The sequence below is a fragment of the Pan paniscus genome, chromosome 2 (assembly GCF_029289425.2).
Source record: "Pan paniscus chromosome 2, NHGRI_mPanPan1-v2.0_pri, whole genome shotgun sequence".
Taxonomy (NCBI): Eukaryota; Metazoa; Chordata; class Mammalia; order Primates; family Hominidae; genus Pan; species Pan paniscus.
The window spans coordinates 123,839,867-123,864,068 of record NC_085926.1 but is presented as its reverse complement, the minus strand read 5'-3'; the positions used below and the strand labels follow the sequence as shown (position 1 = coordinate 123,864,068).

Here is a 24,202-nt window from a genome sequence, read left to right as displayed (position 1 = left end):
ACGTTGCCAGGCGCTGCTCGAACTCTGGGAGGCGGATCGTAGGACGGGCCGACGTGGGGAGGGGCCCAGGGTCCGGGAGGCGGGGCCGAGTCCGGGCTGCCGGCTGCGCTCAGGAGGCGGGCCTTGGGAGGCGGAGCTTAGGGAGGGTCCGGTGTCGGGAGGGACCAAGGGACTGGGAGGCGGATCGGGGCTGGGCTCAGGGGCCGAGAGGCAGCTGGGCTTGGGGCGGGGCCGAGACGGAGCGAGGGGTCCAGGGTGTGAGAAACGGGGAGGGGTTTGAGGAGGGGATTGGAGTGTGGCTCAAGTTCGGGAGGCGTTACCTGCGGAGGGTTTGAGGCAGGCCCAGGAGCGAGCCCACAGTCTGCCGACGCGGGGCCAGCAGCGGGCCCCAGGATCCGGAGCTTCGGGCGGGGCCGAGTCCAGGTTTGGGGCCTGGGAGGTGGGGCCGGTTAGGGCGAGGGTCCCCGGGATCGTCGGGTCAGGCCTTGGGCCAAGGTAGGCACTCTCGCAGTTCCTCCGCCTTCAGGAAGGTCTTTTTGGCAGGACCCTTACGGGTGCGCGCTTCGGTCCTGGAGGCGTTATCCTAGCCTCCTCTCCATCAGCGCCACCCGTCTGGGGCCCGATAGGAGGGAGCTTTCCCTCTGTCCCCCAGCCTTTGGACTGTCACCAAACAAGCCATCCGTTCACCAAATACTTATTAAGCGCCTACCATGTGTCTGGCAAGGGAGGTGTAACAGAAAAACTAGGTGTGGTCCAGGCCCTCCAGGGGCTCAGGGGCTCGTGGAAGAAGTGGACATTGAAGTACCACACAAATGAGCATGAAAGTACAATAGCGATATCTGCCACGAAGGCGAGCAGACAGAGCTAGCTGGGCTTCCAGGAGGAGTTTTGATCTTGCAGGGACAGGAAGGAGGAGTTAGCTCCTGGGAGGCGGGATTGGGGGGGGTGGTGATATAGACGTGGGGACAGAGTGGAAAACAACAAAAATATAATTATTTTAGTTCAAAGTTATTGTGTCTTGAGTTGAAAGGCAGGGCAGTTAGCAACACAGTTCAGATTTCAGTACTGCCCCTGAAATCTGAATTGTGTTCAAAGTCTAAAACGTTTACCTTAGCAAATCCCTCATAAAACTCCATTTGGAAGAGTCCCGAGAGCTAATTTGTTAAGTATACTTGCAGAAGGTAGATGAGGAGACAGATTAAATCTTATTACCTCTTTCAGATGACAGGCACTTGAGCCCTGCTCAGCCGTGAGAATAAGAGGGGGAATTAATTCTAATTGAATACACTTGTTCTCTCACAGCTGTTGTTCCCCACCAGAACCAAATGAGCGCAAGATCTGACAAAGAAAAAAAAAGGTTCATCTTTTATTCCGCCAAACACTTTCATTTAAATCAAGAGGGTGGGATGTGGTTATTGCTGTGTTTTTAGACAGAATCAACAGTTTCTGGGTCTGAGATATTGCATACACCCTCTCAGTCCCTGTATCCTGAGATGGAGTCACCTGAGAATCCACAGCAAGTCCTAACCAGGGATGGGTCTGGGTGGTTAAGGAAGGTTGGCTTCAGAACTGGGCCAGGGGCACTGCTTTGCTTTTGCTGTTTTGATCAGCTCTCTGCCCGCAGGAGACAAGGAAAACCAACGGGAACAGGTTAGTTACACTCATAAATCCTGGGCTTATTTTATTAACTCACATAATAGCTATTAATTGCCTTTCCTCCAAGGAGCAAAAGGGCATATACGGTCAAGGCTATAATAAGTAACACTGTATTATGTTATACTAAAATATTAATAAATCTAGGTTGGTTCAGTCTTTCCTGATTCCACAGATTGGAAGCGGATTGAGGAAGGACCCTAGCGGACCACAGAGCTGAGCCATGCACACAGAAGAAATCTTTTCTTCTTCTTTTTTTTTTTTGAGACGGAGTTTCACTCTCTTGTTGCCCAGGCTGGAGTGCAATGGTGCGATCTCGGCTCACTGCAACCTCCACCTCCTGGGTTCAAGCGATTCTCCTGCCTCAGCCTCCCAAGTAGCTGGGATTACAGGCGTGAGCCACCATGCCGGGCCATTTTTGTATTTTTAGTGGAGACAGGGTTTGAACACGTTGGCCAGGCTGGTCTCAAATACCTGACCTCAGGTGATCCACCCGCCTCTGCCTCCCAAAGTGCTGGGATTACAGGCATGAACCACCACGCCCGGCCAGAAGAAATCTTTATTTTGGTGTGCGGGCTCGGATGAGGGCCACACGTCATCTATCTTGGATCTGAATCTGGAAGCATCAAGGCACTGAAGGGATTTTTTTGTTTCAGAGAGTCTCCCTCTGTTGCCAGGCTGGAGTGCAGTGGCATGATCTCGGCTCCTGCAACTTCTGCCTCCCAGGCTCAAGCGATTCTCCTGCCTCAACCTCCCGAGTAGCTGGGACTACAGGCACGCGTCACCACACCCAGCTAATTTTTGTATTTTTAGTAGAGACAGGGTTTCACCATGTTGGCCAGGAGTGTCTCAATCTCTTGACCTCATGATCCATCTGCCTTGGCCTCCCAAAGGGCTTGGGATTACAGGCGTGAGCCACCATGCCCGGCCTCACTGAAGGGATTTTTTTTTTAATGTCACGTGGCTCTCACAGGTGCAGTGTGTTCGGGTGCAAGTGAAGATTAGGACTGATGCTTAAAACCAAACGTAAAATTCCAGGTGGTGTTACTATGGGGAAGAGCATTAGGACAATCTGAGTGGTTTCAGTTGCAAGAGTGTGCGTATACGTGCAAGAACTACAGTCAAAATTCAACTTCTGGCTTTGAGGGTCTCTTTAATAACAGTAATAACAACCTAAGGCAGTTTAACAGTATGGAATGGTTGCCTTTTAGAAATTAAGCTATGGGCATGGAAGTTCAATCAGTACATTGAAGTTTTTCCTTTATCTCTCCTATGGTTAATGGTTTCTGCAGAAAAGGACCAATTGATTTCTTTCTAAAATGTTGCTTCATGGTGTAGGGACCTTTATAGGTCATGTTTCAACTTACAGAAAATTTTATAGTTCAAATATAAATTACGTTCAATGTGGACTTTGTAATAGAATTTAAGGTTAAGTAAAGTTTCCGCTTTCCTTAGGCTGTTTGCAGTGCCCAGCAGGCCCCATGATATTGAGATGGAAGTTATGTTAAAGGAGGAGATTGGTCAGGGATGGGCAGAATAAGGAATATGGGCAGCTCAGGCTAATGATACAATGATTGAGGTGTAGAAAGGGCCAGGCACGGGATAACGCCTGTAATCTCAGTGCTTTGGGAGGCCAACGCAAGAGGATCACTTGAGGTCAGGAGAGCAGCCTGGTCAACAGAGTGAGACCTAATCTGTACAAAAAAAAAAAAAATAGTTGGGCATGGTGGTGTGCTCCTGTAGTCTCAGCCACTTGGAAGGCTGAGGTCAGGGGATCCCTTGAGCCCAGGAGTTTGAGGCTGCAGTGAGCTATAATGACATAACTGTACTCCAGCCTGGGTGATAGGGTGAGGCCCTGACTCAAAAACAATTGAGTCAGGGAAAAAATTGGAAATCTTAATCCTCCGTAGCCAGGAATGTGACCTTATTTGGAAATAGGGTATTTGTAGATGTAATCAAGTAATGATGAGTCATACTGGATTGGGGGCTGCTGGTGAGGAGGCAGATGCAATGACTGGTGTCCTTATAAAAGGAGAGAATGAGGGCTGGGCATGGTGGCTCATGCCTGTAATCTCAGCACATTTTGGGAGGGTGAGGTGGGCGGATCACTTGAGGTCAGGAGTTCGAGACCAGCCTGGCCAACATGGTGAAACTCCATCTCTACTAACAACACAAAATTAGCACTGCGTGGTGGCGGGTGCCTGTAATCCCGGCTACTCAGGAGGCTGAGGTGGGAGAATCACCGGAACCTAGGAGGCGGAGGTTGCAGTGAGCCAAGATTGTGCCACTGCACTTCAGCCTGGGTGACAGAGGGAAACTCCATCTCAAAAAAATAAAATAAGAGAGGAGAATGTCAGGTGAAGACAGAGACACAGGGAGATGGCAGCCATGTGATGAGGGAGGAGAGATTGGAGCGATGCATCTACAAGGAACACCAAGCATTGCCAGGGGCCACCAGAAGCCAGAAGAGGCAAGGAAGTATTCTCTCTTACATGTTTCAGAGGAAGCGAAGCCCGGCCGACACCTTGATTTTGGGCTTCTAGCATCCAGGCCTGCGAGACAATACATTTCTGTTGTTTTCAGCCACATGCAGGGCCCTCGTTATTGTTATGGTTTTTTTTTTTTTTTTTTTTGGAGTTGGAGTTTCACTCTTGTGCCCCAGGCCGGAGTACAATGGCACGACCTCGGCTCTCTGCAACCTCCTCCTCCCAGGTTCAAGCTATTCTCCTGCCTCAGCCTCCTGAGTAGCTGGGATGACAAGCATGCGCCACCTTGTCCAGCTAATTTTTGTATTTTTAGTAGAGATGGGGTTTCACCATGTTGGCCGGGCTGGTCTCAAAATCCTGACCTCAAGTGATCCGCCTGCCTCAGCCTCCCAAAGTGCTGGGATTACAGGCATGAGCCACCGTGCCCGGTCTTGTGGTTTTTTTTTTAGACAAGATCCCGCTGTGTCATCCAGGCTGGAGTGCAGTGGTACAATCTCAGCTCCTGCAGCCTCGACCTCCCTGGGCTCAGGTAATTTTCCCATCTCAGCCTCCAAGTAGCTGGGACTACACGCTTGGCTAATTTTTGTATTTTCTGTAGAGATGGGGTCTTCCTAAGTGGCCCAGGCTGGTCTCAAACTCCTTGGGCTCAAGCCATCTGCCTGCCTTGGCCTCCCAAAGTGCTAGGATTACAGGCATGAGCCACTATCCCTGGCCACCCTTGTTAAAAAATAAAGAATTTCAAGATGGTGATGGCAGATTATTAAACCACAGTGGGGACTCTTCTGTGTCCCTGTGGGACTGTCCAGGTTGCAAACCCATGAAGCCAGCCCTGGCTGCTGGGTTCTTGGAGTGCTGGACCTCCCGTGGCATGTGGCAAGGAGTTGTCATGGGTTATCAAGACATATGATGATCAACTACGGGAGACCCAAAGACCACTCAGTCCTTTTTCCATCGAATTGCTGTGTATGTCACACTAGCAACAAACAGAACCACAAGAGTTCCTGTGACAATGCTGAGCCCGATCACTGCGCCTTGCAGAGCAGATGCCCTCTGCACCTCCGCTCCTGTTAAGAAACCAGAGGGTTTTTAATTGTCTGATTATTAAGAGGCTGTTCTGGCTGCTCCTGGTTCCCTGGGAAGTTTCCCATCTAGCCACTAGTGAGTATTAATTATGGAAATGAAGTGTACATTTAACCCAAGAAAATGCTCACTCTAGAGAAATCTCATAGGGGAAGTCGTTGAAAGCCGATTTACTAAATGACCTCTTCACCAAATGACCCATTTGCCTAATGACCACTTTGCCAAATGATCAATTTGCTGAAAGCCAATTCGCTGAAAATCTGTTTGTGGGATGTCCTGCTTATCAGTAACTGACAGTCAGACGCAGCTTATCCCAGGCTCCCAGTGGGATGTGGGACAGGGGAGGGGCTACAAAATAGTTGTAGCAAAACTCCAAAACTTCAAAAGAAGAAAAATCCTCCATAATTTAGTGAATTGGTCATTCATTTAATTAGTTTTCTACAAAAGGGACTGCTTTCTGTATGTTCACAAGGAGATCATGGGCAGTGGCTTACAAGAAGAGAAAGGATGTATATCACCCCTGCCCTCCCTTCTTTTCCTTTTTTTTTTTTTTTTAAGGCAGGAATCGGAGTGCCGTAGTACAATCACAGCTCACTGCAGCCTCAAACTCCTGGGTTCCAGTGATCCTCCCACCTCAGCCTCCCCAGTAGCTGGGGCTACGGGCATGTGACACTACATCCAGCTAATTTATTGTAGAGACAGGGTCTCACTATGTTGCCCAGGCTGGTCTCAAGCTCCTGGCCCCAAGTGATCCTCCTACCTCGTCCTCCCAAAGTCCCAAGTATGAACCATGGTGCCCAGGCCATTACTCCTTTTTGTATGTAATTGCTTTAAGCGCTCGTTAGATCACTGGACAGTATCCAAGTCTCTCCTGGCAAAAGGAAAGATAGCCAGTGTTTGTAAACAACCCACAAAGGAAGGCAACAGCAAATTCTGAGATGATTTTATTCTTCCTTTGTATTACCCAGATTGAAGGGGTTTGAAGTCTTGAGAATTTGCAGTCTCGTTTCAGACTCTCCCCTCTCCTTTTTTCAGCACCGAGTGAACAGCAGGGTTTTGCTCCTCCACTATGAAGAGCTTTCTGTGCTATTGAAGGAGGGCAGATTTCCGTATCTGGAAGGGGCATCTTGGGGGCAGTGTGTACACAGTGATTTCCTTAGGACCAGAAGGATTACAGCCTGACTTTCTCTATAGAGCAACTTCCCTTTGCCTAAAAGGCACTATGTCAAATGTTACCAGCAGGTCGAGGGATTCCCTACCTCCCGTGCTATCTGTTTGGAGCTGTTGGAATCTTGTTCCTGGGGCTCCAAAGCTGCTGGGAAACAGGATTGTTCTGCTTGAATTCCCTCCGCCCCACCATGAGACCACTTTTTGATTCTTTTCTATCTCAGGACAGAGCAGACTCTGCTGACAGTTTTCTGGCAGCTGCTTTTGTGTCTCCCCTGGCTGCTGGTCATAAGAGCTCATGAGCATTTCCTGGGTGACTGCCAGGGAGCCGTTGTGGGTTTGGGGGTGACTCCCAGGAGCTTACACATGAATGGGTAGATGTGGATGCTGTTAAAAGGCTCGGCCAGGCGATTCCTCTTGAAATCTGGTCCGAAATCTCTGAATATGGTCTTCATATCCATGAGGACATTACCAAAGCCATGGCTGCCTTTGTTGAAACACATTATAATTCTCTGAAAAATAATAACAATAAAAAAGCCATTTTAGATTCCAATCCACTGAAAGAAAGCTGTCCCTTAGTTAATGTCATGCTTGTTGGATCCATGAAGTCTTTGAGAATTTAAACTACAAGGACACTGCTCTGTGTGGTGGTGGAGGGAATACCAAGGATTTAAAGGTCTTTAAGAAAGAGAATGTAGAAAGCGTACCCATTGGAAACAGCAAGATGATGATAATCGTACTGACAGTAGTAATAAGCTCAAATATATGGAGCTTACTATGTATCATGAATTGTTCTGAATGCTTCATAAATATATGTTCCCTCCTTTACCCTCATGGCAGCCCAGTAAAGGCACCATTCCCCATTTTACAGCTGGGGAAACTGAGTTACAGAGCTTGTCTGCACTGAGTCAACAGGAGCAAATGCTAGATCAGGTAATTGAACCCAAGCAATCCGGTTCCAGAGCCAAATAGATGTATTTTTTATGGTATAAATACACATACATACATTTTTAGGGGAAGGGTGGGGGTAGGATGGGATGAGGATTCTGGGTAATTGCTTGGTAAATGCCAAAAACCTTTCTTGTCTCTCCCTCTTTTCAAATGATAAAGAAATGTCAATTGCAACACTTTTTTTTTTTTTGAGACAAGGTCTAGCTGCAGTACAGTGATGCAGTCATAGCCCACTGCAGCCTCAAATTCCTGGGCTCAAGCAATCCACCCACATCAGCTTCCCAAGTAGTTGGGACTACAGGCCCACACTACTATGCCCAGCTAATTATTTTAATTTTTGTAGAGATGGCAGGTGGTGGTGAGGGGCGGGCGGTTTTGCTATGTTGCCCAGGCTGGTCTCAAACTCGACCTCAAGTGAACCTCCTGCCTCAGCCCCACAAAGCTCTGGAATTATAGGCATGAGCCACTGTGGCTGGCTACAATACTATTTATTTATATTTTGGACCAACAGATATTCTAGCATATAAGAAATGTGATGCTCTCTGTACATTGAAGAGTTGGTCTAATATTTGGCCTGGTGGATACAGAAATTGCCTGTCTGCTCCGCTCTGGTTGAAGAAACCAGTCCGATTGTCTCTGAGGCTATGGAGCAGTCCATCAAGAATGAAAGCCCTCGGCCAGCACGTTGGCTCACACCTGTAATACCAGCGCTTTGGGAGGCTGAGGCAGGTGGATCACTTGAAGTCACGAGTTCGACACCAGCATGGCCAACATGGTGAAACCCTGTCTCTACAGAAAATAGAAAAATTAGCTGGGCCTAGTGACGTGTGCCTGTAATCCCAGCTACTCAGGAGGCTGAGGCAGGAGAATCACTTGATCCTGGGAGGCAGAGGTTGCAGTGGGGAGCTGAGATCACACCACTGCATTCCAGCCTGGGTGACAGAGTGAGACTCTCTCAAAAAAAAAAAAAAAAAGAATGTCCTCATGATGGCCTCAAGCACATTGGTCCCTGAAGAGAGTCAAGGAAGGCCCACTTTACTCTGCACTGCAAAGCAGGCAGGTGGACAGGATGAGAAGTGGATTCAGTGAGAGGCATTGACTCAAAGGATTTTCTGCCTAATGGTCGGTTCAGCAGAAGATTAAACTGAGCACAGCATCCTGTTCCCTCAAACTATCTGGTTGGTCAGTGGGGAATGTTCTTGTCTCATTAAATGTCCTCATGCTACTGTCAAGATATCCTGTTACAAAACATCAAAAACCAGGTTTACAAATAGGCCAGGTGACTGCGGAATTTCTCCTTGGCAAGGCCTTAGCTATGGGCATGCAATTGGTGTGCAGTAATCACAGTGTTCCGGGCCACTTGAGGGATAAAATATACCTTAGGTGATAAACCATTGTATTTTAATGTGAATATTTCCACCAACATTAAACAGTAACCCCATGAGTTTTCTCATACCTGTTACACTCTGGAGTTGCAACAAGCTAACATGAAGCAAGTTGCAAACAGAATTATTGCATTTGGCCCCTATTCACAGCAAGGGTTCTTCAAGCTGTACCTGGGACAGTCTTCCCTCACATGAGGTTTATAGCATCATTTATTTAATTATTTATTTATTTATTGAGATGGAGTTTCTCTCTGTCGCCCAGGCTGGAGTGCAATGCTGCGATCTTGGCTCACTGCAACCTCCGCCCCCCCCCCCGGGGTTCAAGTGATTCTCCTGCCTCAGCCTCCTGAGTAGCTGGGATTATAGGCACCCGCTACCACGCCTGGCTAATTTTTGTATTTTTAGTAGAGACGGGGTTTCACCATGTTGACCGGGCTGGTCTCAAACTCCTGACCTCAGGTGATCCACCCGCCTCAGCCTCCCAAAGTGTTGGGATTACTGGCGTGAGCCACGGTGCCTGGCTATAGCATCATTTAAACTTTGTTTCTGCCATGAATTGTTAGTTGGTAGTTAACAAAAAATAGACCACCTCATTTATGTCTCACAGTTAGCATTGGTTTTTGTGTTTTCTTTAGGCTTGTTTTTTAATTGTTTTTAAAATTGTGAAACACGGTCTTGTTCTGTTGCTGACGCCAGAGTGCAGTGATACAATCTTGGCTCACTGCAGCCTCAACCTCCTGGGCTCAAGCAATCCTCCCCCTTTAGCCTCCTGAGTAGCTGGGACTACAAACACGACCCACCACCGCTGGCTAATTTTTAATTTTTTTTTTTTTAAATGGAGTTTTGCTCTGTCGCCCAGCAGGTTGGAGTGCAGTGGCGTAATCTTGGCTCACTGCAACCTCCACCTCTCGGGTTCAAGCGATTCTCCTGCCTCAGCCTCGGCACCCACCACCATGCCTGGCTAATTTTTAAAAAATATTTTTAGTAGCAACAGGGTTTCACATGTTGGCCAGTCTGGTCTTGAACTCCTGACCTCAAGTGAACCACCTGCCTCGGCCTCCCAAAGTGCTGGGATTACAGGCGTGAGCCACCGCGCCAAGCCTAATTTTTAAATTCTTTGTAGAGACCAGGTTTTGCCATATTGTCTAGGCTGGTCTTGAACTCCTGGGCTCAAGTGATCCTCCTGCCTTGGCTTCTCAAAGTGCTGGGATTACAGGCATGGCCCTTATGCCTGGCCCTTAAAGCTGCTTTTTAATAACAGGCTTACTGAAAGATAATTCACATACCATACAATTTACCCATTTCAAGTGTACAATTTGGCCGGGCATGGTGGCTCACACTTGTAATCCCAGCACTTTGGGAGGCTGAGGTGGGAGGATCGCTTGAACCCAAGAGTTTGAGATGAGCCCGAGCAACATGGCAAAACCCTGTCTCAACCAAAAATACAAAAAAATTAGCTGGGTATGGTGGGTGTGTCTGCAGTCCCAGCTACTGAGGAGGCTGAAGTGGGAGGATGGTTTGAGCCCGGGAGGTGGAGGGTGCAGTGAGTTGAGATTGCACCACTGCCCTCCATCCTCGGCAACAGAGCCAGACCCTGTCTCTAAATAAATAAATAAAGTGTATAATTCAGTGGTTTTTAATATATTCACAGAGTTGTGCAGCCATCACCACCATCAGTTTTAGAGATTTTAATTACCCGAGGAGAAACCCTGTATCTATTAGCAGTCACCCTTTATTTCCCCCTGACTATCCCCACCCCTGGCTCCTGGCAACCATTAATCTACTTTGTTTCTTTGGATTTTCATATTCTGGGCATACATACGTATATGTGTGTGTGTGTGTATATATATATATATATATATATATAGAATCAGCTACTATTTGTCTGGCTTCTTTCACTTAGCCTAATGGTTTCAAAGTGTATCCAGGTTGTAGCATGAATCAGCCCTTCATTCCATATTTTGGCTGATTAATGTTCCATCACACGGGTAGACTGTACTTGTTTGCCCATTCATCTGTTGTTGATAGGCATTTGTGTTGTTGCCACCTTTTGACAATTATGAATAATTTTGCTACGAGTATCTGTGTGTGTCTTTGTATGAACAGGCTTGCATATTTTTTGGTATGGGCAAATGAGAACTAGTGGTGGGAGGCATTTGTGGTGAATTTTTTGGTGATCTTTGTGTACTCTGTATAATGATCACCCACGCAGGCTTGGGGGCAGCACTTAACCTTACATTTCTTTCTTTTTTTTAAGATAGGATCTCTCTCTCTCTCTGCCACCCAGGCCAGAGCGCAGTTGATGCAGGGCAGGGGAGCCCCCCAGTGGAGCATAGTGTGTCCAGAACTGGTGGGTTCTTGGTCTCACTGACTTCAAGAATGAAGCCACGGACCCTCGCGGTGAGCGTCACAGTTCTTAAAGGCGGTGCGTCCGGAGTTTTTTCCTTCTGATGCTCGGATGTGTTCAGAGTTTCTTCCTTCTGGTGGGTTCCTGGTCTCGCTGGCTTCAGGAGTGAAGCTGCAGACCTTCAAGGTGAGTGTTATAGCTCACAAAGGCAGTGTGGACCCGAAGAGTCAGCAGCAGCAAGATTTATTGCAAAGAGCTAAAGAACAAAGCTTCCACAGTGTGGAAAGGGACCCCAGTGGGTTGCCACTGCTGGCTTGGGCAGCTTGCTTTTATTCTCTTGTCTGGCCCCACCCACATCCTGCTGGTTGGTCCATTTTACAGAGAGTCGATTGGTCTGTTTTACAGAGAGCTGATTAGTCCATTTTGACAGGGTGCTGATTGGTGTGTTTACAATCCCTGAGATAGACACAAAAGTTCTCCAAGTCCCTACTAGATTAGCTAGATAGAGAGTGTCCATTGGTACACTCACAAACCCTGAGCTAGACACAGGGTGCTGATTGGTGTGTTTACAAACCTTGAGCTAGATACAGAGTGCCGATTGGTGTATTTACAATCCCTTAGCTAGACATAAAGGTTCTCCAAGTCCCCACCAGACTCAGGAGCCCAGCTGGCTTCACCAAGTGGATCCTGCACTGGGGCCGCAAGTGGAGCTACCTGCCAGTCCCGCGCCCAGCGCCGGCACTCCTCAGCCCTTGGGTGGTCGATGGGACTGGGCGCTGTGGAGCAGGGAGCGGTGCTCACTGGGGAGGCTCAGGCCTCGCAGGATCCCACGGTGGGTGGTGGGGAGGCTCAGGCATGGTGGGCTGCATGTCCCAAGCCCTGCCCTGCAGAGAGGCAGCTAAGGCCCGGCGAGAAATTGAGCACAGCAGCTGCTGGCCCAGGTGCTAAGCCCCTCACTGCCCAGGGCCGGCGGGACTGGCTGGCCGCTCCGAGTGTGAGGCCTGCCGAGCCCATGCCCACCCGGCACTCGTGCTGGCCTGCCAGCGCCATGCCCAGCCCCGGTTCCCGCCTGTGCCTCTCCCTCTACACCTCCCCGCAAGCTGAGGGAGCCGGCTCCAGCCTCGGCCATCCCAGGAAGGGGCTCCCACAGTACAGCGGTGGGCTGAAGGGCTCCTCAAGTGCTGCCAAATTGGAAGCCCAGGCAGAGGAGACACTGAGAGTGAGCTCCAGGGCTGCCAGAATGCTGTCACCTCTCAATAGCACATGAGGGTTCTTGCCTTTGCCCAGGAAAGAATTCAAGGGCAAGCTGGAGGTATAGAAGAAAACAGCTTTATTGAAGAGGCAGCGTTACAGCCCTGTGACTGCTCCTGTAGGGCAGGGCTACCCTGGAGGTGGAGAGTAGCGGCAGAGAGTTTGCAATCACATTTATACCCACTTTTAATTGCATGCAGATTAAAGGGCAGTTTATGCAGAAATTTCTAGAAAATTGGTAGTAACTTTTGAGTCATTGGGTCATTGCCATGGAAAGGGGCAGTAACTCCCGGGTGTTGCCATGGCAATAGTAAACTCACATGGCACACTGGTGAGCATGTCTGATGGAAAGCTGCTTCTGTCCCAGCCCTGTTTTAGCTAGTCCTCAATTTGGTCTGGTGTCCAAGCCCTGCCTGTGGAGTCAAGTCCTGCCTCCTATCTCACAGTGGCGTGATCATGGCTCACTGCAGCCTCAACACCCCCGGGCTCAAGCAGTTCTCCCACCTCAGCCTCCTGAGTTGCTGGGACCACAGGCACGTGCCACTGTGCCCAGCTACGTTTTTTTGCATTTTTTGTAGAGATGGTGTTTCACTGTGTTGCCTAGGCTGGTCTCAAACTCCTGGGCTCAAGCAATCTACCGACCTTAGCCTTCTAAAGTGCTGGGATTACAGGTGTGAGCCGCTGCACCCAGCCCAACCTTCCATTTTTAATCTCAAGTCACTTCTCTCTAGGTTTTGATTTCTTCTTTAAAATGGTGGAACTAAGAACATCTATTTTATAGGGTTGTTGGGAAGACAAAAATGAAAGCACTGCTATTCAATGTTTAGTGAAGCACTATGCACAATTTTGAATAATGAAGTTGGTGTTTATTTTTTATTATTTGTTTATTTCTTAGAGACGGGGTCTTGCTCTGTTGCTCAAGCTGGAGTGCAGTGGTGCAATCACAGCTTACTGCAGCCTTGACCTCCTGGGCTCAAGAAATCCTGCCACCTCAGCCTCCTGAGTAGCTGGGACTACAGGCATGCATCGCCATGTCTGGCTATTTATTTATTTGTTTGTTTTTTGTAGAGATGGGGTCTCCTTATGTTGCCTGGGCTGGTCTTGAACTCCTTGCCTTAAGCAATCCTCCTGTCTTGGCTTCCCAAAGCACTGAGATTACAGGTGTGAACCGCCATGGCCAGCCTTATTTTTATTTTTAAATCAGCCTTGTCAAGTTGAATTGGTCATTAATCTTGTATAATGGTAATTTGGGGCAGCATTGGTTGGGCGGGGGGTGGGGAACATTTAGGACCCTATGGGCTACAACTCGTAGTGTGTGCACTTATTTTATTTTATTTTATTTTGTTTTGTTTTGTTTTATTATATTTTTTTGAGACAGGGTCTCACTCTGTTGCCCAGACTGGAGTGCAGTAGCATGATCTTGGCTCACTGCAACCTCTGCCTCCCAGGTTCAAGCGATTCTCCTGCCTCAGCCTCCAGAGTAGCCGGAACTACAGATGCACGCCACCACGCCTGGCTAAGTTTTGTATTTTTAGTAGAGATGGGGTTTCACCATGTTGGCCAGGCTGGTCTCAAACTCCTGACCTCAGGTGATACCCACCGTGCCTGGCTGTGCACTTATGTTTGATTTTTGCAGAACCACCCTTCCCTAATGGTTGTCTCCTAGTTCCAAAGTGACTTTATTCATTTTAGAATGAACTTACCCCATTGATACTGTAACCACAGTTGGCATACATCACGATTGGCAGAACTTGGTCATGTTTAGCGAGATGGAAGTGTTCTGGAAACTCCTTCTTGTAGACGTGGAGGTCAGGGTGCACATTCTTCAGTGCCTGGTAAAGGGCTTCCTCTTGCCCCAATTTGGTTAGGGGCATCCCAAAGCCACCGTAGCCCACAATATCAAACTTGACGCAGTCCCTGAACTTGATGTAGTTGGACAAGGGATCTTGTTGACATTGGGTCTCTTCTTCACGGTGGTCATCCCATGGTCTCATGTGATGATGACGCTGAGGTGCTCTGCAGGCTGTGCTTCTCAGTGGCTCCCACCAGATACCTGATGGTCCTGTCGATTTGCTGAATCATCAACTTCCTGTTCTCTGCCTCTGGCCCGAATCGATGTCCCATGTTATCTGGCTCTCTGTAGTACAGAGTCACAAAGTCAAAGTCTTCCTTGGTGAACCAGTTCAATACGGTATCGATGTTCTCCCTCCGCTCTGTCTCCTTGCTGTTCGGGTGAGTGTAGGACTCCACCAGGGACCGCTTGACAGCCTCACCCTCATATTTAGCACCTCCCCTGGAATAGTGGGATGATGCTGCTTTGTTCCCCTGCAAGTACAAGAAGAAAATTCCATCAGGGCCATTTCTCATACCTTTCTCACAATCAGCAAAGCTCGAGTTGTCTACATCTGTGCCCCAGTCCAAAGACGTAGAAAATATGTGGTCTTTGGAGTCAGACAGGGTGGAGTTAGATTCTGGGCTTCCCCAGGATCTCATAGCATCTACAACACTGTTAGTTACAAGATGTGCTATTATTTAATGGGCTACTAAGCAGAAAAATGCTGCCAACGAGACCGTGACATTCCAGTGATTGTAAGGTGTATTCCAACTTCAGAGATGGCAAAATGAAAAATGATTCCTTAGAATAGAGGGAGACGGCAATTTCTGAGTTGGTGGTGGTGAATCCGTGCATGTGTGTTTTTTATATATATACACACATATATATACACACACATATACATGTATAGATATGTGCATATATAGACATACCTATATACATACACATATATATGTGTGTATATATAGTGGTGCAGTGGTACAATCATAGCTCATTGCACCCTTGAACTCCTGGGCTTAAGCGATCCTCCCACCTCAGCCTCTTGAGTAGCTGGGGCCACAGGCATGTACCACCATACCTATTTTTTTTTTTTTTTTTTTTTTTGAGACACGGTGTCACTCTCTCACCTAGGCTGGAGTGCAGTGGCACGATCTCAGCTCGCTGCAACTTCTGACTCCTGGGTTCAAGCAATTCTCTTGCCTCAGCCTCTCAAGTAGCTGGGATTATGGACACGTGCCACTATGCCCAGCTAAGTTTTGTATTTTTAGTTGAGATAGAGTTTTGTCGTGTTGGCCAGGCTGGTTTTGAACCCCTGGGCTGAAGTGATCCACCTGCCTTGGCCTCCCAAAGTGCTGGGATTACATGTGTGAGCCACCGCGCCTAGCCCTAATTTTTTTTTTTTTTTTTTTTTTTTTTTTTTTTTTTAGTGTTTGTAGAGATGAGTTCTCGCTAATTTGCCCAGTCTGGTCCTGAACTCCTGGGTTCAAGTAATTCTGCCTCAGCCTCTCAAAGTGCTGGGATTACAGGTGTGAGACACTGCTCCTGGCTGGTGGTGAGTTTTAACATTTTCCAGTGTCTCAGTGTTTCCACCTGTAGAATGCCAAAAAGTAGATGGCATCTTTGCGAGGATTAAGCCAACTAGCTTTTTTTTTTTTTTTTTTTGAGACAGAATTTCTCTCTCGTCACCCAGGCTGGAGTGCAATGGCGTGATCTTGGCTCACTGCAACCTCTGCCTCCTGGATTCAAGTGATTCTCCTGCCTCAGCCTCCCAAGTAGCTGGGATTACAAAGCCAGCTAGCTTTAAATACAGTGTTGGGTATCACATTTTGGCACAAAGCAGGCAATCTTTTCTTTGACCCCAGGTGGGACTAAGCCACCACAAGCCTTCCCTGGTGTGTGCAGTGGGTGATGAATACTTGCCTGCTCAGCACCCACTACACGGTGGGCTCGGTCACATTACTCTGACTCCCCCTTGAGCTTCAGTCCGTGCCTGGTTTTAGATGTATTGACTCAACTCGAGGATCCAGAGGTGGGATGTGGCTCTGGCCTGGCCAGAGGACAGGGGATGCTGCATGCCATGGCTACAGCAACTGGTTCAGTTTGGGCTCATGTCCTAGTCAGAGCCAATGAGATGTAATCTTGGGATATCTGCTGGGCTGTTGGGAAGGGGACAGGCTGCCCTGTTCATCCCCATTCCTGATGCTGAGGGATCTGAGAAAATCACTTGTAAAATTTGGGGGTGTTTGGAAGAAGGGGAGACTGATGTCTCCTTCTCTCTACAGACATCTGATCAGCTACAGAGCTTGACTGACCTACCCAGAGGCAGAATGATATGGTGGTTAAAAGTGTGCTCTGGGCCGAGATCTTGCCACTGCACTCCAGCCTGGGTGACAGAGTGAGAATCCGTCTCAAAAAAAAAAAAAAGTGTGCTCTGGGCTGGGCGCGGGGGCTTACGACTGTAATCCCAGCACTTTGGGAGGCTGAGGCAGGAGGATCGCTCGAAGTCAGGAGTTTGGGATCAGATCCTATCTCTAGAAAAATGATTTTTAAAAATTAGCTGGGTTGGTGGTGAATGCCTGTAGTCCCAGCTACTCGGGAGGCTGAGGCGGGAAGATTGCTGGAGCCCGGGAGTTCAAGGCTGCAGTGAGCTATGATCAGGCCACTGCACTCCAGTTTGAGGGACAGAGAGAGATCCCATCTCCCTAAAGAACAAAAAAGTGTGCTCTGGTGCCGCACTACCTGGTTAGATCCTTTGTCCACCACTTAGATGCATGTTATATAAATGCTGTCCTCAATTTCCTCATCTGTAACTTGGGGATGATAATGCTGTCCCATGAAGTGGTTGTGGGGACTAAATGCACGTGGGCACATTGGTAAGTATTCAACAAGCTTCATTTTTCCTGGAGAGGGAGAAAGAGCATACAGTGAAGTGGCATGGTCAGGTGCATTGGGGCAAGGATTATTTCCTCTGGCTTCTGCCTCCTGGGAGGCACTAAGGATGGATCTGAAATGTGTCTGCAGACCCCAGAGTTGGGGACTGCAGAGGGAAATTGAGATCAGGGACCCCAGTCTGGCAGAAATGGGTGCAGCATGGGGCATTGGGTTCCTTCCATCAGAGGCATGGGGTGTGTTGCAGACAGTCATGAGATGTGGCTGAATCTTGCAAGGGAGCCGCTGTCCTAGGGTTGCTGCTTGAGACAAAGACCACTGTCAGTGGAACCTGGTGACCTTCACCCTTCTGTGTCAGGCTGCAGACAGCAAGAGATGGCAGCAGATTACACCCAACAGGAAAAGGGCCATTGCTATCCCACAGGTTGCCATAGGAAGGGATGATATCTCTTCCCTCTCCTCCTCCAGCAGTGTCAGCTGGGGAAGAGGTGGGTGGGTGTGCACAAAAGAGTAGACCACAGACCATGCTGCTTCTCCTCCAGTCTGCTGGGGCCCCAAGAGAGTCTGCAGCCCTTGGCCAGGGACCGGCTGACACAGGAGAACAAAAGATCTCAGGCTGGGATAACATGGTGGTGCAGTTCATCCTCTGGAGCTCCCTGTGAGATCAGACTGGAGCCAGTCTCCAGCTGAGACCACATCTCACTTAGCTCCTTCCCTGCCATATCCTGTTTTCCTTACTCCTATCTCCTGAGAGTCCTGAATGAATTACATGCACTCAATCCGTGCCTCAGGCTCTGTTTTTCGGGAACTTGACCTAAGACAGATATCTTAGTACTAAATACTTTGCAAGGCCTCAGAAGCTCTGCTATCCACAGGCAGGTGAGATATTACCTTCCCTACCACCTGGCAGTCATAGTCTATGATGCGACTCAGCTTTGTGGAAGTGCTTCTCTAAAGAACTTCCCCCAATTTAAGATGATCTTAATTTGCTTACTTGTTTACTGTCCATTCAGCTGCTCTAAAATGTGAGCTCCAAATCAGGGGCCATGTCTGCTTGGTTACCCATTTCCTGGGACCTAGAACGGGCCTAGCTCAGAGCAGGTGCTCACTATTGATGGAATGCATGTTGAAAGAATGCGTGAATCTCATCTCCTTTTGTGGGTGAAAATCTCATCCTATTCTCACTCCTGATTAACTTTCTTTCTTTTTTTTTTTTTCAAAACGGAGCCCTGATCTGTCACCCAGGCTGCAGTGCAATGGTGCAATCTCGGCTCGCTGCAACCTCTGCCTTCTGGATTAAAGCAATTCTCCTGCCTCAGCCTCCTGGGTAGCTGGGATTACAGGTGCACGCCACCACGCCCGGCTAATTTTTTGTATTTTTAATAGAGACAGGGTTTCACCATGTTGGCCAGGCTGGTCTCAAACCCCTGACTCTGTGATCTGCCCGCTTTGGCCTCCCAAAGTCCTGGGATTACAAACATGAGCCGCCGTACCCAGCCACTCTTGATTAACTTAATGGAAATATTTAGAGATTCTTTCTCTTCTGGGTTCTAGAGTCTTCTCTGTAACCTCTACAGGTAATACATTTTCCTTCCTGATAAAGCATTTCTATGGTTGCTTTCACTTGCAAATCCTCTAATACTTATTTATTCCATTTCTGATTGGCATTAGACATAATTCTCAATTTTTAGTGACAGCACTTTTGTTAACTTATATATAAATCGACTTTGCCTTGAAATGTGACATTGACTAGAAGGATGACACTTCTAACATGCTGTAGAACATAGTTTGACTGGCTAATTTATTATTTAGAAGAAGCTAATATTGCCATTATGAGGGACTTAGGTGGCTCTGAAGAACAAGTTGTATTTCTGATGTTTGCAATGTTAAATCACAGAAATTGCCAATGTGAAATAGTTTCCGTATGCTATGTTCTCAATACACACCTTTTCCAAAGATATCCCAAGCTGTAGTCTTAGGAAACTGTGATTTTTCTTATTTGGTCTCATAGGAATTTGGGGAGCTATGCGGGATCTCCATAAAATGAGCTCCAGAAAGACACATGTGTGCACACACACACACTCACACACTCACACACACACTCACACATGTACCGCACCACAATTGACTCTGTTTATTTGGGACCCATGATTATTTTCAACAAACACTTCTGAGAAATAATCTGAACACTTAATTGGATGCAAAAGAGTGAGTATTTACTATTCTACCCTTTAATTAGCATAATCAGTGTTTCCAGCAGCAAAAGCAATTGGAAAATCGCTAGTTTTATTAGGTTCATTATTCTCCCTTAGCGTAGTGTGGCATCAGCATGGCTATTATTCTTAAATTCCCTCCTTAAAACAAGGGCTGGTGCTTCTTACAGGCAATTCCTAACTCTTGGGTTTTGTAGAGAGTCCAAAACTCTTTAGAACCTATAATTCAAGGAAAGGCTCCACTTTGGTTTTGCATTTTGTCTGGTCTTTTTGGCTGACACAATTAATGTCACAAGGTGCACATGTTTGTGCGAGGCTCATGGACAGCCCATCACGTTTGTGCTTTGGTAGGAAGTACGTGTCATTAAGGGGAAGGAGTTAGTTACTGATTCTAGGGAACAATTGGGTAGAAAGAGATGGACTCCCTGTGTTTGAAATTCAGAACTCAAGCTTGGCTCTAAGTGTTTCCTTGCTTTGCTGTGCTCCAGGGGAGTCCTTGAGCAGAAGGAAGCAAGTTGCCTGAGATTCTTCAAAGCCCGCAGCCCTTTTGGATGTTAGATGGTTATTCTCAGAGCCTTTATGATGCATAATAAAGACCTAGCTTGGACCAATATTAGGATGAGTTATCTTGCTATTAACATTCTTTTAGGTAGAAGTTGCTGGTCCCATCTTGCTCACAATCCTCCAAAGTTTGAAAGTTATTTTCCAGGAGACTTGGCTTGCACTGAGAGCTGCCCTCCCACCCTCTCTCCAAATTTCCTCTTGGGGGTAGCCTAACAAGGTGCTGTCACAGACCCTTGTCAGCCACTATGACCCCACCCAGACCATCCCTCTGCTGTTTCACTCTTTGATAGTCTCTGGAGCTCTCTGGGGAGGGGTGAGACCTGCCGTCTGGTTTGTATGGTTTGCCCAGGTCTTACAGTCATGGCTGGCTGCCTCTCTCTGAGAACTAGAACTCCTGAACTTGGTGAAATACCTCAGCCATCGATCATGTTGAATTATCGGGGACACTCATTTAAAATCCGAGCCTGTTCCAGATAGACTCTCTCTCTTTCTGCCCTGACCGTGAGAGAAGCCCTGCTGGACGGTGGAGACACTCGTGGGCTGTGAGCAAGGGATGCAAAGGCTGCCGGGAATCCCATCTTTCCAGCATCATCTGCCAAGGCACATTAGTTCCTGGGTATCTGGATGGGTTCTAGCAGCATTACTGTCATTGAAGGAAAAATTTTAGCCATATTAAAGGTTAATGCAGCAATCTCCACATAGGCTGCCTGGAAGGGAAGCAGGACAAGGTTAGGTTTTCCTTGTGATGGACAGGAGGCAGGCGGCCCTCCCACAGCCCTGCCTGGCAATGCAGATGTGTCCCCAAAAGGCACTGGGGGCCAGCTGGAGTGCTATGCCGAGGCGGGCTCACCTGGGCTGCGGTTCGCTCTGATTGCAGCGGTTTCCCACCAGCTCCTTGCAGAGCTGGCAGATGGCCCAGCCCCACAGCAGGAGCCGGGAATGGCAGAACGAGACACAACAATTTGATATCCACTTGCCAGATGAGCCGGGTGTCGTCAGTCGCCTGGCTCTGTGCCCAACCTCTTTTTGCATAAACACTTATGAATTCAGCCAAGAGGAAAAGCACTCTGATTATGAATTGAGCAGAAGGAAACAAAGTTCTGCAGATAAACACCAATGAAACAAAAAACCACGAATAAGAAAAATGACAGAAAAGGAGAACCTTCCCAGAATCCTGCCAGTGAACGGTCACCAGAGCAAGAGCATAGAGTCCCTGGGTTTTGAACTGTGAGATAAGGAAGATGATGAAAACCTCCCTAGCAGCCAGGTAAGCACAAGATTCCTGTGAAATCCAGGTCTAAGTGTTTTGACCACAGAAGTAATATTATGTCATAGATGAGAGCTGTGAGTTGCTGAACCCAAAGTGAGTTCAAATACGAGTTCTGTCTCCTGCAAACTGTGTGACTTTGAGAAGTTCCAGCACCACTTTGTGCCTTAGTTTTGTCATCTGTTAAATGGGTGTAATCACAGCTCCTGCCTCAGAGTTGTTGTAAATTAATACATGTAAAGCACTGAAATCAGCCTGGTATACAGTAAGTGTTATGAATGTTACTTTCTTGGAAGGACAGAACTTATTTTCATGGTCTAAGCCTGAAAATCTAAAAAATGTGAGAGAAGAGGAAAGAATCTAGAGTGTCACCATGAGGGGGAAAAGTCAACTTGAAGCAGGACAGGGTCATTGACAATTTCCTGTGATTCTACAGCTGCCTTGTACACGATGGTAGCTCCTAGCCACTTGTTTAGATTTTGTGATTTAGAAATGAATTAAGGCCGGGCATGGTGGCTCACACCTGTAATCCCAGCACTTTGGGAGGCCAAGGTGGGCAGATCACCTGAAGTCAGGAGTTCAAGATCAGCCTGGCCAACATGGTGAAATCTCATCTCTACAAAAATACAAAAATTAGCCGGCCATGATGGCGGGTTCCTGTAATCCTAGGTACTCAGGGGGCTGAGGCAGGAGAATTGCTTGAACCTGGGAGATGGAGGTTGCAGTGAGACGAGATTGTGCCACTGCACTCCAGCCTGGGGAATAGAATGAGACTCTGTCTCAAAAAAAAAAAAAAAATTTTTGTTAAAATAAGAGAAAATTGAAAATTCAGCTCTTCATTCTCACCAGCCACATTTCAAGGGCTCAACAGCCCATGTGGGTGGCTAGCAGCTCCCATGTTGGACAGTGCAGAGTAGAGCAAGTCTGCCATTGCAGAATGTTTGATTAGACCGTGACTGAATAGTCTATTGCAGTGGTCCCCAATTTTTTTTTAGCACCAAGGACCAGTTTCCATGGATTTGTTGGGGGAAGTTTCGGGATGATTCAAGTGCATTACATTTACTGTGTACTTTATTTCTATTGTTATGAACATTATAATATATAATGAAATCATTATACAACTCACCATAATGTAGAATCAGTGGGAGCCCTGAGCTTGTTTTCCTGCAACTAGATAATCCCATCTCAGGGTGGTGGGAAACAGTGACAGATCATCAGGCATTAGATTCTCATAAGGAGCACACAACCTAGATCCCTTCCACATGCAGTTCACAATAGGGTTGGTGCTCCTATGAGAATCTAATGCCACTGCTGATCTGATAGGAGACAGAGATCAGCCAGGGGGATCAGCTGTAAATACAGATGAAGCTTCACTCGCTAGCCCGCTGCTCACCTCCTTCTGTGCAACCCAGTTCCTAACAGGCCACAGACCACTACTGGTCAGTGGTCTGGGGGCTGGGGACCTCTGGTCTATTGGATAACACTGGCTTGGAGCATACTGATCATCCAAAGAAGCGCTGAGATGATTTGGCCTCCATTAGTAAGAATGATGGACTTTTTTTTTTTTTTTTTTTTTTGTGAGACAGAGTTTCACTCATGTTGCCCAGGCTGGAGTGCAGTGGCACCATCTCGGCTCACTGCAACCTCTGCCTCCCAGGTTCAAGTGATTCTCATGCCTCAGCCTCCCAAGTAGCTGGAATTACAGGTGCCTGCCACCGTGCCTGGCTAATTTTTGTATTTTTAGTAGAGTCGGGGTTTTGCCATGTTGATCAGGCTGGTCTTGAATTCCTGACCTCAAGTGATCTGCCTGCCTTGGTCTCCCAAAGTGCTGAGATTACAGGTGTGAGACACCGCACCTGGCCAGATGGACTTTTTTTGAGCATTTAGTTCCAAGCACCTTCCCTGCACTTTCTCAGTTAATCCTCCCAGTGACTCTTTGAAGCAGGGACTATGACAATCTTCAGTTCCCAGATGGAGCAACTCAGGCACAGAAAGCTAGTCATTGGCCACAGTCGCCCAGCTGAGGAAGGATGGAGCCAGCTGAGATCCTGTTCTGGGGATCTAACTCTGCAGCCTGCATTCTGGGCTGTTGTATTCTCCCATGTTGCTATCTGACGAGCACAGCATGGGCTCAGAGTACAGAGAGGAGGAACCAGGTGATAAGGATAGGTCTGGGGTGAAGGCTGGTGCCTTGGGGAAGGAGAGAGAGGCCCCATTCTAAAGGGATGCCATTGGAAGCTCATAGTGATAAAGCAAAGCCGACAGGTTTTGGGGCTGGGAGTTAAACACACAGCTCTGGTTTCTGCCTTTTCACAGTGGTGATGAATGGGCACTGAGACCCTCTCAAGCTAAAGTTGTCATCACTGCTCTTCATAGTCTGCAGGTGCATGAAATGGTCAACTTTCTTCCAAAGGGCTTTTATGCCTAAGTCTGTGGTTAGTGTATAAACAGATATTTACTGAAGTCCTGCTGGGTGCAGACACTGTGGCCAGCCCTGAGGCTACAGTCGAGATGAAGCCAGTTTCTGTCCTCATGGAGACCTGTCTATTGATAAGAAAAGAGAAAGCTCACTGAGCATTGACCCTGTGCCCACTGCTTTTGATGCATCTCTCATTTAATCCTTCTATCAAATCTGTGAAATAAACACATCACCATCATTCCTATTTCACATTTAGGGAAACATATGCTTAGAGAGGGTAAGTAACTTGGTCAAGGTCGCACAGCTTCGAACTCTCATCCCACAGGCACAGGAATGAGAGGCAGCAGCCGGGGAAGCCAGGGTCTCTGGAAGTCCTTGTCTCTGGGTGGTGATCCAGAGAGAGAGAACACGATTGTCTCAGCAATGGGTCTTCTTCTCAGTCTTGAGGGAGCACTTCCAGAGCCTCTCGGTGTTAAACATCATGTTGTGAATGACTTCGTGAGCTCTGGCCCAGTGACCTTGGGGATAAAGGAGGGGAGGTACGGATAAGCTCTTCGAATGGATGTTGCCGGGGTGTCAGTGTTCTTTGAGGGCACAGACTGTGTCACCAAGGAAAGAGCCCAGTGCCTTTTCTCATTGCTCAAGAGATTGAAGGGGTAGGAAGAAAAGATGTTAAGTTATAAATACGTTTCAGTT

The 24,202-nt window shown here is 47.7% G+C and overlaps 1 protein-coding gene and 1 pseudogene across 2 annotated transcripts in view; one reads left to right on the top strand and one right to left on the bottom strand.

Moving 5' to 3' along the window:
- Positions 1-245: 245 nt before the first annotated feature.
- LOC129397435 (small ribosomal subunit protein eS24-like) overlaps positions 246-24,202 on the top strand; it is a 121,309-nt pseudogene continuing 97,352 nt past the window's right edge.
- Positions 6,760-24,202, bottom strand: part of LOC117974324 (uncharacterized) — a 136,496-nt gene continuing 119,053 nt past the window's right edge. The window contains exons 3-4 of one of the 2 annotated variants that reach the window (XR_008624859.2): positions 14,024-14,645; positions 6,760-6,898 (exon numbers count right to left, since the gene is read on the bottom strand). Coding sequence is in view for 1 of the 2 variants with exons in the window: in XM_055110377.1 (XP_054966352.1) it covers positions 14,298-14,645 (348 nt within the window). In the remaining variant the exon portion in view is untranslated. Of the gene's footprint in view, positions 6,899-13,219; positions 14,646-24,202 lie in introns of those variants that run through there. The other variant, XM_055110377.1, reaches the window with a different exon arrangement.